We start from the raw sequence: 16,197 nt of genomic DNA, 5'->3' as shown, positions 1-16,197 counted from the left end.
TCTTGCTTATATATAAAATATCTTTCGCAGATATCATTTTCTAGATTAATATAGAATACAGTCAAATATATATTGAATCCTGTAAGTCATAGATATGCCATCTCATGTCCTACCAATATAAAGTTGTGATTATAACAAAATATAAGTTTTATTTCTAATGTCTGTTTCTTTGAAAAAGGTGTATGTAGCTGTTTGTCCTGATTGTGAATAGAACAGTGACAGAATTTTTTTTTTTGTTTGTTCTTTCTAACCAGACATGAAAAAGTACTATCTGCTTTAACAGAGGTTGGTGAGACCAAATCCAGTCCCAGATTTTCATCCATTGTAGACGCTTTACATCTAGAGGACAACCCACAACTCATGGTGAGATATCCAGTCCTATTTCAAATCGTCAAATTAATGAATACTAGTGAAATATTTTTTTTTCTGTAATTGAGATATTTTCCAAATATATTGTAATATTTTTATACACCATGTTTTAGCCACATAGATCTGTGATTTCCATTTAGTAAAGTAAACTTGTGATTTTCCCCCCAAAGTCGTGATGGTTTCATGTTTTCAAAGCCTTAATTGCATTTTGATTTATTGATAGTGTATTGGTTAATATACATCAATATATTGATAGAACAACTCAATAATTATAGTGTGCACTTGTGGCATCCATATTACACATCTTCATATTCTCTGCAAAATCTATTCTTCAGCAATCACATGACATATGATGATGTTATTTTTCATCTATAAGAATGGAATTCATTTATTATATCTAATGATTGCATGTATTTTAGGAAGAATTTTTAAGTTTTAAAGTAGACTTGCTACAAAAAAAACTTTGCAATCAATAAGTCAAATCAATCAATCGATCAATCAATCAATCAACCAACTAGGTTTAGTTAGTATATTTTGTAATGAAATTCAATTTACATCAGTGTAATGGTCCAATTTCTATATATTTTATTTCTTTTCTTGATAGTGTGTATGTATGCAGCTAGTGAATGCCCTTATATCAAACCCCGAGGATCTGGACTTCAGATTACATCTTAGGAATGAATTCCTTAGGACTGGAATGATCAACATCTTGCCAGTAAGTTAACTCTTTAGTCTGTTGTCTGAAGTCAGGTTTAACATAGACCATGGTCTAACTTTGTGCTAAAATTATGGAAAGCCAAGAATGTCAAAAAATTGTTCACATTTCATGTTTCTTATGTTTACCATGATCTTCCCTAATTCCTTAATGGTAAAGACAGTTATCTTATTCATATTTCCCAGACAGTTAGGAAGGATTTGAGAGTCGACTTAGCTCATACATTGAACTTCTATTGTTAGATATTTATGTCACAAGTGGCTATCCATAGTTTAACAACTTTAAACCAAAGTTTGAATTAAATCAGACCTCAGAATACGGGCCTTTGACTTGTATTGATAGCCACCCTTCAGTGGAAAATTCCCTGTACTTTTAATATTTCAATGTAGATTTATCCCATTCAAGAGTTGACAACTTAGAACCTGTGCTATCACATGCAATTCAACTAATCTAGGCAGCTCTAATAAAAAAGCAGGTTGCCTTTTGTCATTTTTGAGTGGGTAATTAACACGTGTATATCCATGATACAAGTGTTAGTTAACTAAAGGCAAGCTATATCTAAGAGCCAGGGAAGTGACTTGGAACCATAAAGTCTTATAAGAAGATAAGGTACTAAACATTCTGTTTCATTGTACTGTATATAGAACATTGGATTCAGTTTACATAGCCCTTTTGTCTCCTAATTCAGGAGGAAGTAGATTCAAAATGCAGTTATTTTTTATTCATTCTTGACTTCACAGGTTTTTTTTTTGATCTTGTGATATCAGATCATGTTATAAAATGCACGAAGTTGTACTTATGATTTATTTGATGTATATGCATCCATACCTGATTGCGATTTGATACCAATTTTCACCAAATAACAAATTGCCACCCACAGATCTATTCTTCCTACATGTAGACAGTTCTCTATGTAGAAGACATTTAATTAATCTATTCATTGATTGATGAATATTCCATTAGGGTAGCCGATTTCACAGGAGTGGGTATTTCATACACCTCCAAAATATATTAAAAATGACTCTTCACCTTGCTACCCTCCCTTCTCCCCGACCTCCAGCCTCATGTTTTTTGATGAACATAATTAACTTGCCCTCATTTCTCAAAATTTATCAATAACAAATGTTAACATTCTATGACAAATCTTCTTTGAGGTAGTAATTTTTGTAGCTTATAATGGAAGTTTGTAATTTGCCATTGAAATTAAGTATTGTGAAACAAGGTCCTGACTTCTTTTCTCATTGCTAGGAGCTACGCGATAATCCAAGTGAAGAGTTAGGTGTTCAGATGAGAGTGTTTGATGAGCACAGAGAAGATGACTTTGAAGAGTTTCAGCATAGATTTGAAGGCCTCCGCATCGAGATGGAATATCCTTTACAAACTCGATATCATCATCTATCATAATGTCTAGGAGTTGTAGCTTTTGCTAACTTGAAGTCTTGTACCATTGATTTAACCAGGTCCCTGTTTCATAAATAGTTAAAACTATGGTAACTTTGCCATTATGGTAGTTCCATTTTGCGCTTGATCAGAAGAAGGTCACTTCGTACATTGTAAGAGCAGCATGCTATACATTGAAAGTAGAAATGAAACATCGATGTGCTATTCTAGCTTGTCGCCTGGTCTTTGCAATTTCTGCATCTTGTTATATCAGAAATGCTTACGAAAAACCTTGCTTTGAAATTTACCTATTCCAATGGAAGAAAGGAAAGGTCATTTTATACAAACTTGCCCATGAGGTAAATGTGAACTGGCTTATTGAGACCTTGATTGTGATTGGCTGCTGAGCCTTGTTACCATGGTAGTTGACGTAATGGCAGGGTTATAATAGATGTACATTATTATGAAACTGCCCCAGTCTGTAAGGTCGAGCATAGGGATTGCTTTTGCTTTCAATTCATATTGAGAATTACTATGAAGCAATTTTAAAAAAGGAATGCATGCACCTGGGCTGTAGTACTGTATTAAAGCAAAAATGATAGACAAAGTCCAGTATGAACTTAATCATTGCATATGAGTTTATGCCTGACAATTTCAACATTCTATTTTGTCCACAACATGATATTAGAATTTCAATTACCCAAATTTGTATTATACATGAATCATTCGGGTTGAAAAATAATATTTGCCAAACCTGGCAACAACGAATGAATGCAACTCCACCTTTTCACAATCTGAATACATTTATTAACAGTTGGTGGTACATGTAGTTTGGAACATAATGTATGTGTATAGATTTGAAAGATAGGTTATGTTGGGCAATCAACCAACTGAAAGTGGACAATTCTTATGAGTCGATACATTTCCAGTTTGTTAGAGTTCGGCATGTAGTATATGTGTATAGATTTGAAAATAGGTTACACTGGGCAATCAACCAATTCAAATTGGAACTGTCTTGTGAGTAGATGGAAAGCATATTTGTCCTTGACTGACATTGTTCACTGACCTTGAAGGTAACTTCCAGCTTCTCCAGCAAGTCGTAGCGAACACACCATCAGAAAACTACTTCCTATCTATCCTTCAACATCTCATACTGATCAGGGAGGATGTGTACATAAGGTAAACAAACACTTATTAACTGGTATTTCATGAAGTTTGGGGGCTGTCTCATAAATCTGTTATGTATGACTTTGCCCATGCTTTGGTGACCATGTCTTGTGGGAAATGATTTTATTGATGTTGACTTAGCTCTCCAGGTGGGTGTTTCATAAAGCTGTTTGTAAGTTAAGAGCGACTTTAAGAACGACTGGTGATCCTTTCTTGTGGTAAATGGTATATTCATTGGCGATGGTTTAGCGCATAAGAAAGGTTCACCAGTCGTTCTTAAAGTCGCTCTTATCTTACGAACAGCTTTATGGAAAGGCCCCCTGATAAAAGATCGCCTGTCATTCGTAAAGTTGTTTGTAACTTCTGAACAGCTTTGTGAAACACCCACCATGTTTGTAAAGGTAATTCTCGGTTGATTTTGATATGGAGTGCCAAATGATATACCCAAATTTTCCAACGGTTTTAACAAAATTTAATTATGCTTATATATTCACTAATGTAACATGAGTTGTTAGCCATTTAAGAGAGTTTATCTGTGTGTCTTGAGTGATTATCATCATGTTTATTGCGATAAAGTAAGGGATGATCAGTATGTTTCATATAATTTAAGAGAGGCCAATGTGAATTTCATAGAAAGACAAACCTGTCAGTCCGCTACTCTACTCCTATAACATATGTTGATTGCTAGCTTATATTGCATAATATTCATATCCTCTGTGCGCTTTACAAATTAATTAAGTTTAAAGTAATTGAAAAGAATTATTGATTTGAATTTCAGTATTACAATATTATGTTATGAACTACTATATCATCCTTTAATGTATGACTGCCTTCATTTTGTCATTTGCAGGCCACAGTACTTCAAATTAATAGAGGAATGTATATCTCAGATTGTGCTTCATAAAAGCGGTTGTGATCCTGACTTCACCTACACCAAGCGATTTGATGTGGATGTAGAACCACTGATAGGTAAGGTATCTCACTAAGACAAAAACTATCATCAACATTAAAATTTGTTGTCAGCTTTCATGGGAAATTTGATGCTATTCAGGTGCTAATTCTCATCCATTGGGAGAAGAGTTTTATGACAAAAACGTTTAGTAATACAAAGTAAATTCCACACATGTTCACTTGTCAAAGTCAATAGTTCACTCTCCTGAGCCCCCACCCCCACCCCCACACCTACACAACAACAATAACAGAAACCTGAGGGTGAGGTGAAAGAATTTAGCTGGCTCCTCTGATGTGATTTTATTCCAGTTATTTCCACTCTTATTTGATAATTTTTAGGTCAGCAACTCATGATCCTCTTTCCATTAAAGCTGATGATTATATGTTTTAGTACAGTGAATTAGCTGTCTTCACTGATGTGACTTTATTACAGTTGTTTGCCAATCTGTTCACTATTCATGGGTCATAAAATCATGAATCTCTTCCTATGAATGCTAACGATACTATGTCTTCAACAACTGGCATGATCACTATGTAATGACTATTCCTATTTTTTTAAAACACAATTAGGAAAGTATCATAAATTCTCCCAAACATTTAGGTTGTTGTTTCCTTTTATAGGAATTGATTAATGATGATACCTTTGTACATAATGCAATTTTTACAGGAGTAAAATGGGTGAAGCCAACTAACCAATTCTGTTTATTCTGTATCAAAGCATTTCATTGAACCAACTACTGTAAAAGCTGTTATTTTCGCGTACAGAATTTTTCGCGAATCGCGGGGGTCCCGACATTTTCGCGGGTTGTTAAATTCGCGATCGGAAGATGTACGATACATTTCCACAGCATTTCAAAGAAGCAAAACTAGTGCAATTCATGTGTAAATTTACACTCATCAAAGTCATCAGGCTGATATGTGTTTTGTACATAAATATGTCCCTGTAAAAACAGTTACAAATTGTGGAAAAAGTGGCTTAAATTTCACTTTTTTAACCTTTAGATCTAAAAATTCATCATGCCACAGGATCTATAGGGTTAAGCAATCTTTGGAATTGGTGTTTGGTTCGATTCATTTTTCAAAAAGTTGGTAAAAAGTGCAAAATTGTGGAATTTTGTGAACAGAATGTTCACCTTCAAAGTTCTGGTCATGTGACTTATGAATATTAATGAGTATGCAAATAGCTACCAATACGTGTGTATAGAGTCAATCAGATGACAATAAAATCAAATTGTTTCATGGAAAATACATTTTAATATTACAGTGAGTGTATAAATATTGATAAAATAATGTTAGAAAATAGTTTAGGCCCTGATTTTGTTTGAGAAATTAAAAAAAGTGAAATTCTAGCTAACTTTTTGAATCACTAACTGTACTTTCTAAGCATATTTTTTGTACATATAGAGGTGCATATCTCCATTTTTTTCAATATGCAGGATGTTTTCAATAGCAAAACTTTGCTGTTGGGGGCATTGGTATTGACTTAGAAATGTGTCAATATTTTCGCGTGTTAAATTCGCGGCAGATCGGTTCGCGACGCGAAAATAACAGCTCCTACAGTATGTAATTCAGCATCTGTTTGGATTCTCAAATAACATTCATTCATCTACTCACCATTTTCTCTTTGTTACAGAGGGGTTAGCAGAGAAGGCTAAATATGAAACCATGGAAGGCAAGGCAGTCAAACTAGAAAAAGAGGTGATTATGAAACTTATATTTATTGGATCTCATTTCAGTATGTAAAGAGATAATGTTTGACAGAAGTGTCCAAATGTACCACATCCCGTTTCTCTTTCTTTGTCAATCCCTGTCCTCTCAATCTTCATGAAACTGTACAGTGCGTATCCAAAAAAAGTTTACACTTATGAAAAATTATCCTTTAAAATTATACATTTGTAATATCCTGAAGATTTTTCCACATAGTTATGTGAATAGTTATGTGAATAAGAGTAGACGTTAATCATGAAGAACACATAGAATTTAGCTAGTAAAATTGATTTGAAGATATCTTTCCCCTTTTTAAACTTGTTTCCTTGACCAAAACACTTTGAAGAATGCATTGCGCCCCATCCCACTCCCCCACACACCGAGGCCATCGTGACGATATTACACTGAGCTGTGATTTACATGATATTGCTAATGCGTGATTTTCATTTTGTTAATCATTGTCAAGCTTGGAAAAAAGTGTGGAGAAACAAGTATTAAATGAAAAATGAAATGTAAACCCACTTTAAATGATAAAAGTTTATTTAAAAATGCTGGAGATGTCTGATATAAACTTTTGTTCAGATTTAGTTACGTCCTCAAATCCAGCTGGCACAAAAAGGGTAAAGGTTGTGCTTACTAAGTGTTGACTGTATCCATTTTATATCAATTGACTAAAAGTGCAAGGGAAATGTATGAGAAATGTTTCGCAGGGTTAGTTTGATTTCGCCCTTGACCCAGCTTGAAAACGAGCATTTCTGCGCAGAGATTTCCGCGAGCCATGATTATATATGAAAGAATTACCCAAATGTTGTATACTTTTTAATTCCCAGGGCTTGTTCAAAGTGTAAACTTTTTTTTTGATATGCACTGTATATTAGGGAATCATTGAAATGCATACCTTGGCATTTTAAGAAACAAAACTAAATTATCAATTTTCCACTCCATTGTGTCATTTTCTAATATTTTTTGTCACGATTCCGTAGGGTCTAAGGACTGTGTTGTTTTAACCTGTTTAGGCTAATATGTGACCTAAGTCAACTATGACCTATTGAAGCTAGTTAAGGATTTACGAATAAGGGACCTTGTTTTGTATTTATGTATATTATCATAATTGGACTAGTACCCATTCATTTCTCGAATTGAATATGTCTGATTATTATTTCTGTTACAGTTGGAGCAAGAGGTAACAGCGAGGCAGGAATCAGAAGCCAAACTAAATCAAGCCAATAAGAAAGCAGAAGAAATGGAGAAAGAACTTGAGGAATTAAAACGACAGGTATGAAGCAAGAATTGTGTGACTATTGTGATTGTTGAGTCTTGGCATTAAGTGTGTAAAGTAGCAATAATGACAATAATATCCATTTCCATTATGGAATTTGTACTTTCAATACTGTTATAGGCATCTTTTGTTGTAAACATTTGATTACCTGGGATATCTTGTGAAAAATTAGTAGCATGCAAGCATGAAATATGATCAGTGTTATTATTACTGGATGATATTGTTATAAGATTGTCTATGAAATTAAACTTCTAATTTTTTTAACCTCCCCAGATTGCCAGTGGAGCCATCGTTGCCAGTGCAGGTCCTGCCCCACCTCCTCCTCCACCCGGGGGAGGCGGTGTTCCTCCCCCACCCCCACCCCCACCAGGAGGCCCCGGTATCCCACCACCACCACCACCACCATTCCCTGGTGGGGGTGGTGTCCCTCCTCCTCCCCCACCACCAGGGGGTGGTCCACCCCCACCCCCTCCACTACCCGGTATGGGTGGTCCACCTCCCCCTCCTCCACCTGGTGGTGGACCCCCAGGACCCCCTCCACCACCTGGTGGTGTACCGATGATTGGTGGTTTTGGTATGAAGGCAGCCTCTCCAGCACAGTCTTTACCCCATGGTATGAAGGAGAAGAAGAAGTACAACCCTCAGACTCCAATGAAGAGAGCTAATTGGAGCAAGGTAAAGCTAGTAATATTGATTGAAATTTCTAAATGGATTCATTTATTTTCATGTTATTTTCTTCATATTACTGGATTCCTCCATTTAAAAACATTTATTGATATAGAGGTGATTATTTTTGTTATTAAGCTATTCAGTATTGTATGTATCACTTTTTTCATTTTTCATTGGGTGAATTCATTATTTATGTAAATACCAGTTTTGAGATGACTTTGAAAATTAGTGAATAATTTGATCTCCACCATACATTCCCCCTTCTGGGTCCCGTAACACAAAGGTTAGCAATTAATCGTACGCTTGAGTTTTACGATTCATTGTACATTGTAGTCAAAGGAATCAATATTAGACAAATATTTTACGATCATTGCTAAGCTTTGTGTAATGGGGCCCTGATTAATGTCTGCCTGATTATCTTTTGATACAGTTCTCATGAAACGAATGTTGCTTCTTTTATTCATTGTATTCAATTTATGACCCTGGTTCATGAAATGGGCTGGAGTGCAAATTCTACTCTCATCCTGTTGAAACATGAATGTAATTATGTTGGGTAGCAGCAAACTTGTGCTAATTTTGTGTTTGTGAAAATCTGCCCTTCTCTTTTAGCTATCATTGCTCATATTGTTGATGAATCTTCTTTTCTTTGAACAGATCCAACCAAGAACACTTAAGAAGAATTCATTATGGGTCAATGCTAAAGAGGAGAAACTAGAAAAACAGGAGGTTTTAGAACAGCTAGCATCCTTATTCGCATCCAAGCCAGGTATGTTATAAGTCGACCTTTTGTAATTGGTTCTTGCAAAAATTTTAAGTATATTTTTGCCCCAAAGTTTTCACCTTATTATTCAGCCAGTACTAAATGTAAATCCAAACATAAAGAAATCATGAATATGTTTTTTTCTTCGGTATATGGAGTACATCACATTTAAAAAAAATATATATGAGTATTCACCTGTGCACACCATTTTTACAAGGATTGTTCATAAATCTTTGGATCATTTCATGGAATAAATTCGGTGATTTTCACTAAAAACGCTGCTATAAGTTACTGAAATCCTCACATCCAATTGACTCAGAGCAAATTTGCCAATGGAAATCACTAACATGTTTCGTGAAGCACGCCCTAGGTTTTTATCAGATTCTCCAAGCAATTTTCTACAAAAGTTGTTTGTGCTTGCATTTTTGACAGTTTGATTACAATGTGAAGAAATAGATGGAAAAAAAGTTATATGTTCCCCTTCTAATCAAGCAATCCATATTCACTGGCCCTGCTTATGCTTGTTGTGTCAGAGACCAACATAGATCAGCTAAATAAAGCACTAGGAATAATATATTAGGCAGATACCAGGAATATACTAGGTTATATATCTTAGTCCAGGTACTTGATGAGAATAATTTGTATTTCCTTTTTAGAAATGAAATTGTGACATTGTTACCATAGTTATCAAACAATTATTGCTTTCTTCTATTTTGAATGCAGGAAAGAAGCTGGGAGGTGGTGGTATCGAAGCAGATGTTGATGGTAAGACAGAACCTAAGAAGAAGGTGAAGGAACTGAAGGTATTGAGTGCCAAGGAGGCTCAGAACCTCTGTAAGTAACAATTGATAGTAATTCATTAGTTCAATAAGAGTAAAGTAATCAAATACCCTAAAGCATGTTTTCAAGAGGGGAAAAATTCTCACCTAAAATAAATTAATGATAACGTTCATGATGTGATCTTGATAATGATGGCAATAATGGATGTGATAATGACAATGATGTTGATAATGTTGATAATGATTGCAATGGTGATTGTCATGATGATATAAATATATTGATAATATAGGGTTTGTATAGCAGACATATCCACCTTGCTAGGTGCTCAAGGCACTCCTATGTTACCCTGGCCAAGCTAATCTACCGATTCCGTTGATTACAGCTTTTTAAGGAATTACTTCCTGATGATGATGATGGCGAAAATGATGATGTCAATAGTGTTGATCATGTTTGTGGTTGTGATAGATGAATAATTAATAAAGCAATGAATGATAGTGAAAATTTTACTCTTTTATTATTTTTAAATTTTCAGTGTCTGATTCTTCATTCAAATTGTTCATTTTCTTTAGCAATCTGGCTTGGTTCAATGCGGATACCTCATGAAGAGATCAAGAGACGTATCTTAGAGATCGATGAAGAACACTTGAATGAAGGCTTGATACAATCATTATTAAAGAATATGCCTGAGACTGAGACTATTCAACAGGTGTATGCTCTTAAGGATGAATTCAATGATATGAATGAAGCTGAGCAGTTTTGTGTTCTAGTAAGTCCTAGTCTATTTTTTTTCTACACTAATATGCGTGGCACTTTTATCAGATTCCATATGATCTTCATCTCAGGGAGTGGGAAAGGTATAACCATTAATGATAGATTTTGTTAAGAAATTCAAGAGGAGCTTGAAAAAAAATTGCAATGGAGCATGAAATAGCACAAGATTGCACCTATTGATTTCCTTAAATGTGCAGGTCACAGTAGTTTTACTTTACATTAAAAATTGCAGTGGAGCATGAAATAACACAAAAAAGCATCTATTGATTTCCTTAACTCTTCATGCGTTCACCTGTAAACCCCCTGTGTGTTGCTTTATTTTAGGGTCTCATTCACATTCGTGCCATGAGTCACAGACTCCTAACAATAAACCTGGCCATGGTATTGTTTGTGAGGAGGGTTTTATTGTCTCACCTGCATAGCAGAGTGAGACTATAGGCGCCGCTTTTCCGACGGCGGCGGCGTCAACATCAAATCTTAACCTGAGGTTAAGTTTTTGAAATGACGTCATAACTTAGAAAATATATGGACCTAGTTCATGAAACTTGGACATAAGGTTAATCAAATATCACTGAACATCCTGCACGAGTTTCACGTCACATGACCAAGGTCAAAGGTCATTTAGGGTCAATGAACTTTGGCCGAATTGGGGATATCTGTTGAATTCCCATCATAACTTTGAAAGTTTATGGATCTGATTCATGAAACTTGGACATAATAGTAATCAAGCATCACTGAACATTTTGTGCAAGTTTCGGGTCTCATGATTAAGGTCAAAGGTCATTTAGGGTCAATGAACTTTGGCCGAATCGGGGGTATCTGTTGAATTACCATCATAACTTTGAAAGTTTATTGGTCTAGTTCATTAAACTTGGACATTAGAGTAATCAAGTATCTCTGAACATCCTGTGCGCATTTCAGGTCACATGACCAAGGTCAAAGGTCAATGAACTTTGGCCGAATTGGGTGTATCTGTTGAATTACCATCATACCTTTGAAAGTTTATGGATCTGATTCATGAAACTTGTACATAAGAGTAATCAAGTATCACTGAACATCCTGTGCGAGTTTCAGGTCACATGATCAAGGTCAAAGGTCATGTAAGGTCAATGAACTTTGGCCATGTTGGGGTTTTTTGTTGAATAACCATCATATCTCTAAGTTTATTGGTCTAGTTCATAAAAAGTGGACATAAGAGTAACCATGTATCACTGAACATCTTGTGCGAGTTAGAGTAGTATTCAAAGTCAGCACTGCTATATTGAACCGCGTGATGCAGGTGAGACGGCTAGAGGCATTCCACTTATTTACTTCAATAACTCCATACATCTACTTGATTTGCTAGTTCAGCCCTCTGGACTGCCATACCCGAATAGAACTCCCAAGGATTTAAAAAGCGCGAGCGCGCCCTCTCCCGTTCAGGCTTACTACCCATGATCACCGCGCAATTAGCGTCCATCTTCCTCTTTTGCTTTCGGCAAGCCACCTGTCAAGACGTGCTCAGATAAGTCTCCTAAGAGCTCAAATCTTTTTGAGCTTTGGTATATTAATTTCGCTTATCTGTGGTGCATTCTCCCTTTTATTTTCAATCTTTCCATTTGTGTGTAAGATTGTGTTCAGAATTTACACTTGGCGTGACTTTTTAGACGTGTTTTTGGTGACACTTAAATTGTTTTTCTAACGTTTGAGTTCTCGTCGCGCCGCATCGCTAGCGCGTTCGCGAGGCACCGGGCTTGGCCTGCCTATGTGGCAGCAAGCCTTCACCACCTGTCATGGTTATTGTTCTTCACGTTCAAAGCGTGGTGGCTTTTGGTGCCGTTTTTGAATTAAATTCTAGACAGCCTCTACACTTTGTTGTCGAGGGTGTTATTGTTATTTCTTTTTGCAGGTTGGGATCTTCAACTCTGTTCCTTCCTTGCTTTCTGGAATTGATTTATTAAGATTTTCGATTGATTATTGATTGATTAATTCTTCAATTCTCTTTCCTTTCTGTTCTGAATAAATTTCTTAATTGATTTTTTATTCACAGGCGGATCTTAAAGCTCAATTCCTTTTTCCTTTTGTTCTGAATAAATTTCTTGATTGATATTTTATTCACAGGCGGATCTTAAAGCTCAATTCCTTTTCCTTCTGTTCTGAATAAATTTCTTGATTGATATTTTATTCACAGGCGTATCCTAAAGCTCAATTCCTTTTCCTTTCTGTTCTGAATAAAATTCTTGATTAATATTTTATTCACAGACGCTTCGGGGATTGTTTAATTCGGCTTACGCAATTATACCTGATGATTGTTCGGTTATTCAATCCCCCCCAAAAAAAAAAAAAAAAAAATTTTTTTTTGTTCTTTACAGGTGGGGTCTCCTTCCTGTTAGAAATTTTTTTGACCTGTCCCGGAATTGTTTTCTTCGTTCAATTCCCTCTTCCCTCCTAGTCTTATATATTTTTTTTTTATTTCGACAGGCGGGCTCTACGATTCCCTTTGAGGATTTACTGTGTCGTTCTTCCTCTTGGAATCGTTACTAGAGACGTTCCTCCTTCCTCCTGTTCTGAATTTCTTTACCTTTCCACAGGAGGTTACTTTTTTTTTTCTCTTGGAAATTATCGTAAAATTTCTCTTATCTGGAATTATTTGTCTCTCAATCCCTTTTCTTCCTGCTCTGAAATGCTTGTTTTCGTGTTTCTTCGCAGGTGGAAACTTCGTTCTCTTCTGAACTTGCATTCATTTTTGAATTTTTGTTTCGAATTTTTCCTTCGGGCACAAAAAAAAAAAAGAGAATATAGTAGGGGAACCTTGTAGGAGTTTCTTTTTTCAAAGTCTCCGACCTCCTTTTTATTTTCTTACAGGCAGATACCTAAACTATTCTTAGGTTCTTCTTCCTCCCTACCCCTCCCCTCTTGTTTTGTTCTGTTTGCTCAAACAAACTCCTTTTAGGAGGAGGGAAAGACCACTCCGGTCTCCACTTTTAATCTAAGCGAGATCTTTGTAAAAAAAAAAAAAAAGAAAAAGAAAAATTCTTGTTTTTCCTTTTTCAGGGTAGAGAGAGGTATCTTTGAATGGGACTAACACAGCCCCAGAGGACCTGGTGCCCTCCACGGGGACCGTCCCGATTGCAAGTTACAGAAGTCGGCCGCCTCCAGGCGAGCAGGAGGGACGCCGCGGTGAGCGCCCAGCGGCGGTGAGTATGAGGGTGCGTCGATCAGCATTCCGAATTTGCGGTCGGATGCTAAGAGAAGGAAGGCCGAGACTGTGGTGCCACGGTCTCGGACAAAGGAAAAAGTGGTAGCCAAGGCTTCCAAGCCTAAACTAGGTCCTGCCGCCGCAGCACCCATAGGGCTATGCGACCCACCGGCTACCGGGTCAACAGAAGTCCGGAGGGAGAGTGCGGTTCTCTCCCCCCGGCACAGGTCAGGATCTCTGCCGTATAAGTCGTCCTCCGTTGACAGCATCGGGAGAGATCGCCCAGCCCCTGACCGCGAGAGGCGTCACACAGACTGTAACCACAATCTGATCGTGACCACAATCTGACCCCGTCAGATTCGGGTGAAGTTTCGTTGTTGGCGGCCGCCCTGCCAGGGGCGGCAAATCGTAAGAGATCACCCGTGCCTCTTGTGCCTTCTTCTGCTCCGGCCACGCCGGCGGAGCCCGCAAAATAAGAAGAAGAAGAAGAGGTCGAAGGAGAGGTCGGCCAGCCCTGTTGCCATGGGCATTCCTCCTTCAGACCCTCTTATCGGTGGCCAGATGTTACAGTCATACATGTTATGCTGCTATATTCTGCTACCGCGAGAGGCGTCACACATCGGGCTGTGACCACAATCTGACCCCGTCAGATTCGGGTGAAGTTTCATTGTCGGCGGCCGCCCTGCCAGGGGCGGCAAATCGTAAGAAATCACCCGTGCCTCTCATGCCTTCTTCTGCCCCGGCCACGCCGGCGGAGCCCGCAGAAAGAGAAGAAGAAGAAGAGGTCGAAGGAGAGGTTGGCCAGCCCTGCTGCCATGGGCGTTCCTCCTTCAGACCCTTGTGTCGGTGGTCAGATGTTACAGCTATTCATGCTGCTACATTCTGCTACCGCGAGAGGCGTCACACATCAGACTGTGACCACAATCTGACCCCGTCAGATTCGGGTGAAGTTTCGTTGTTGACGGCCGCCCTGCCAGGGGCGGCAAATCGTAAGAAATCACCCGTGCCTCTTGTGCCTTCTTCTGCCCCGGCCACACCGGCGGAGGCCGCGAAGAAGAAGAGGTCGAAGGTGAGGTCGGCCAGCCCTGTTGCCATGGGCGTCCCTCCTTCAGACCCTTGTGTCGGTGGTCAGATGTTACAGCTATTCATGCTGCTACATTCTGCTTTCGAGTAGTGCGGGTTCACCCCACCCTCGACGTCTACTCACCCCGCTGATGCCCCTGAGCATCAAGCGAGACAAGTGGGCAATAACCACCAGACACCCGGGAAATCCTCGAGCGATTCTGTTAAATCGCCAGCCAGTGCACCGACTAACCGGGTGCCCCAAGATCGCGTGTGCTTTCCAGCATTTTCGTCGATCTCAGAGCACGTGCCCCAGCCGACACGCGGGGCCACCCCGGCGCTTACTGGACAACCCCCCGGTTCAGTCCATAGAGCGAGACTCCCTTTACGAGGACAACCCCTATCCCGCGGTCGACTTTTCAGTAAGCGCTCAGGCGCTGCTTGACAAGTATCTACCTCACATCTACCCTCCGAGCGGGGGTATTGATGAAGCAAGGGAGTCCATATTTTCTCGCCCCGCCTCTTCAGGCGCTCCGAGCTCAATCGGCCGAATTGGGGGTCTCGGAGAGTGACGGGGTCGCTCTAGACGAGGCGGCTCCTACGACGAGGAAGCCGCCAGCTCCGTGGGTGTAAACCCACCCCCGCTCTGCTGCTGCCCGGAAGCGCCAGGCTCCGGCGCCGCCGTCTCGAAATTTTCAAGCCTCTCGAGGCTAGCGAGAAGGCAGAGGCAGGGGGGGGGGGCGATTATTATGCAGGTACTCCCGAATTCGCCCTCTACGTCAAGCTCACATACGGCGACGACTCCTTCAGCGGTAACTCTCTCCATTCTTCCCCCTAAGCGGGCCCGTAGATTGGAGGTATGAATCTCTTACATACCGCATGCCGCACTTCTCTCGTGAGAATGTTTGGCTGCTTTGAGAGGACAACCTATCACGTCCGCGGACCGTCCGCCCAGGCGACGGGACCGTCGCTTTTCTGGCCTGAACCTCACTTTCTATTCGAAAGTAAGGGTGCCCTGTCTTACTTAGCTCCTACCCTTGCAACGCCAGAGTCAGGGCTAGTACAGACACCCGTTCTCCAGCGATCGCCGCTGAAGAGAGGGCGACTCTGATATGAGCACCATCACCGCTCAGCGGTGTGTCTCACTATCTCATAGCTCTCCGAGCTTATGAGTATGTATATCGGATCTGAATGTCACGGCGATTAAAAGTTCTCCTGTGCTTAATAATCGCTATGCCTTCACCACCCGGTGCATTATGGTTATGTTAACCTATTTGTCTCGTATTCGGGCGGCTCGTACGAACCCTGCCCGAGCTGCCATCACCGGTCGTCCCCCCGGACACCGCCGGCAGCACCCGCACCGAATACGTGGAAGGAATCAGCTTTTCATATGCTAGATATCCCTCCTG

The 16,197-nt window shown here is 39.3% G+C and overlaps 1 protein-coding gene across 3 annotated transcripts in view; it reads left to right on the top strand.

The window, feature by feature from the left end:
- LOC121411918 (protein diaphanous homolog 2-like) overlaps positions 1-16,197 on the top strand; it is a 68,023-nt gene that overhangs the window by 36,569 nt on the left and 15,257 nt on the right. For all 3 annotated transcript variants that reach the window (XM_041604832.1, XM_041604823.1, XM_041604814.1), the window contains exons 6-16: positions 255-363; positions 974-1,084; positions 2,333-2,451; positions 3,527-3,643; positions 4,482-4,600; positions 6,216-6,280; positions 7,461-7,565; positions 7,842-8,243; positions 8,892-9,003; positions 9,721-9,831; positions 10,347-10,543. In XM_041604832.1, coding sequence (XP_041460766.1) covers positions 255-363; positions 974-1,084; positions 2,333-2,451; positions 3,527-3,643; positions 4,482-4,600; positions 6,216-6,280; positions 7,461-7,565; positions 7,842-8,243; positions 8,892-9,003; positions 9,721-9,831; positions 10,347-10,543 — 1,567 coding nt within the window. The remainder of the gene's footprint in view (positions 1-254; positions 364-973; positions 1,085-2,332; positions 2,452-3,526; positions 3,644-4,481; positions 4,601-6,215; positions 6,281-7,460; positions 7,566-7,841; positions 8,244-8,891; positions 9,004-9,720; positions 9,832-10,346; positions 10,544-16,197) is intronic.

Source organism: Lytechinus variegatus, chromosome 1 (genome assembly GCF_018143015.1).
Source record: "Lytechinus variegatus isolate NC3 chromosome 1, Lvar_3.0, whole genome shotgun sequence".
NCBI classification, from domain to species: Eukaryota; Metazoa; Echinodermata; class Echinoidea; order Temnopleuroida; family Toxopneustidae; genus Lytechinus; species Lytechinus variegatus.
Note: the sequence above shows the minus strand (reverse complement) of the source record. Positions and strands in the feature narration are given on the sequence as shown.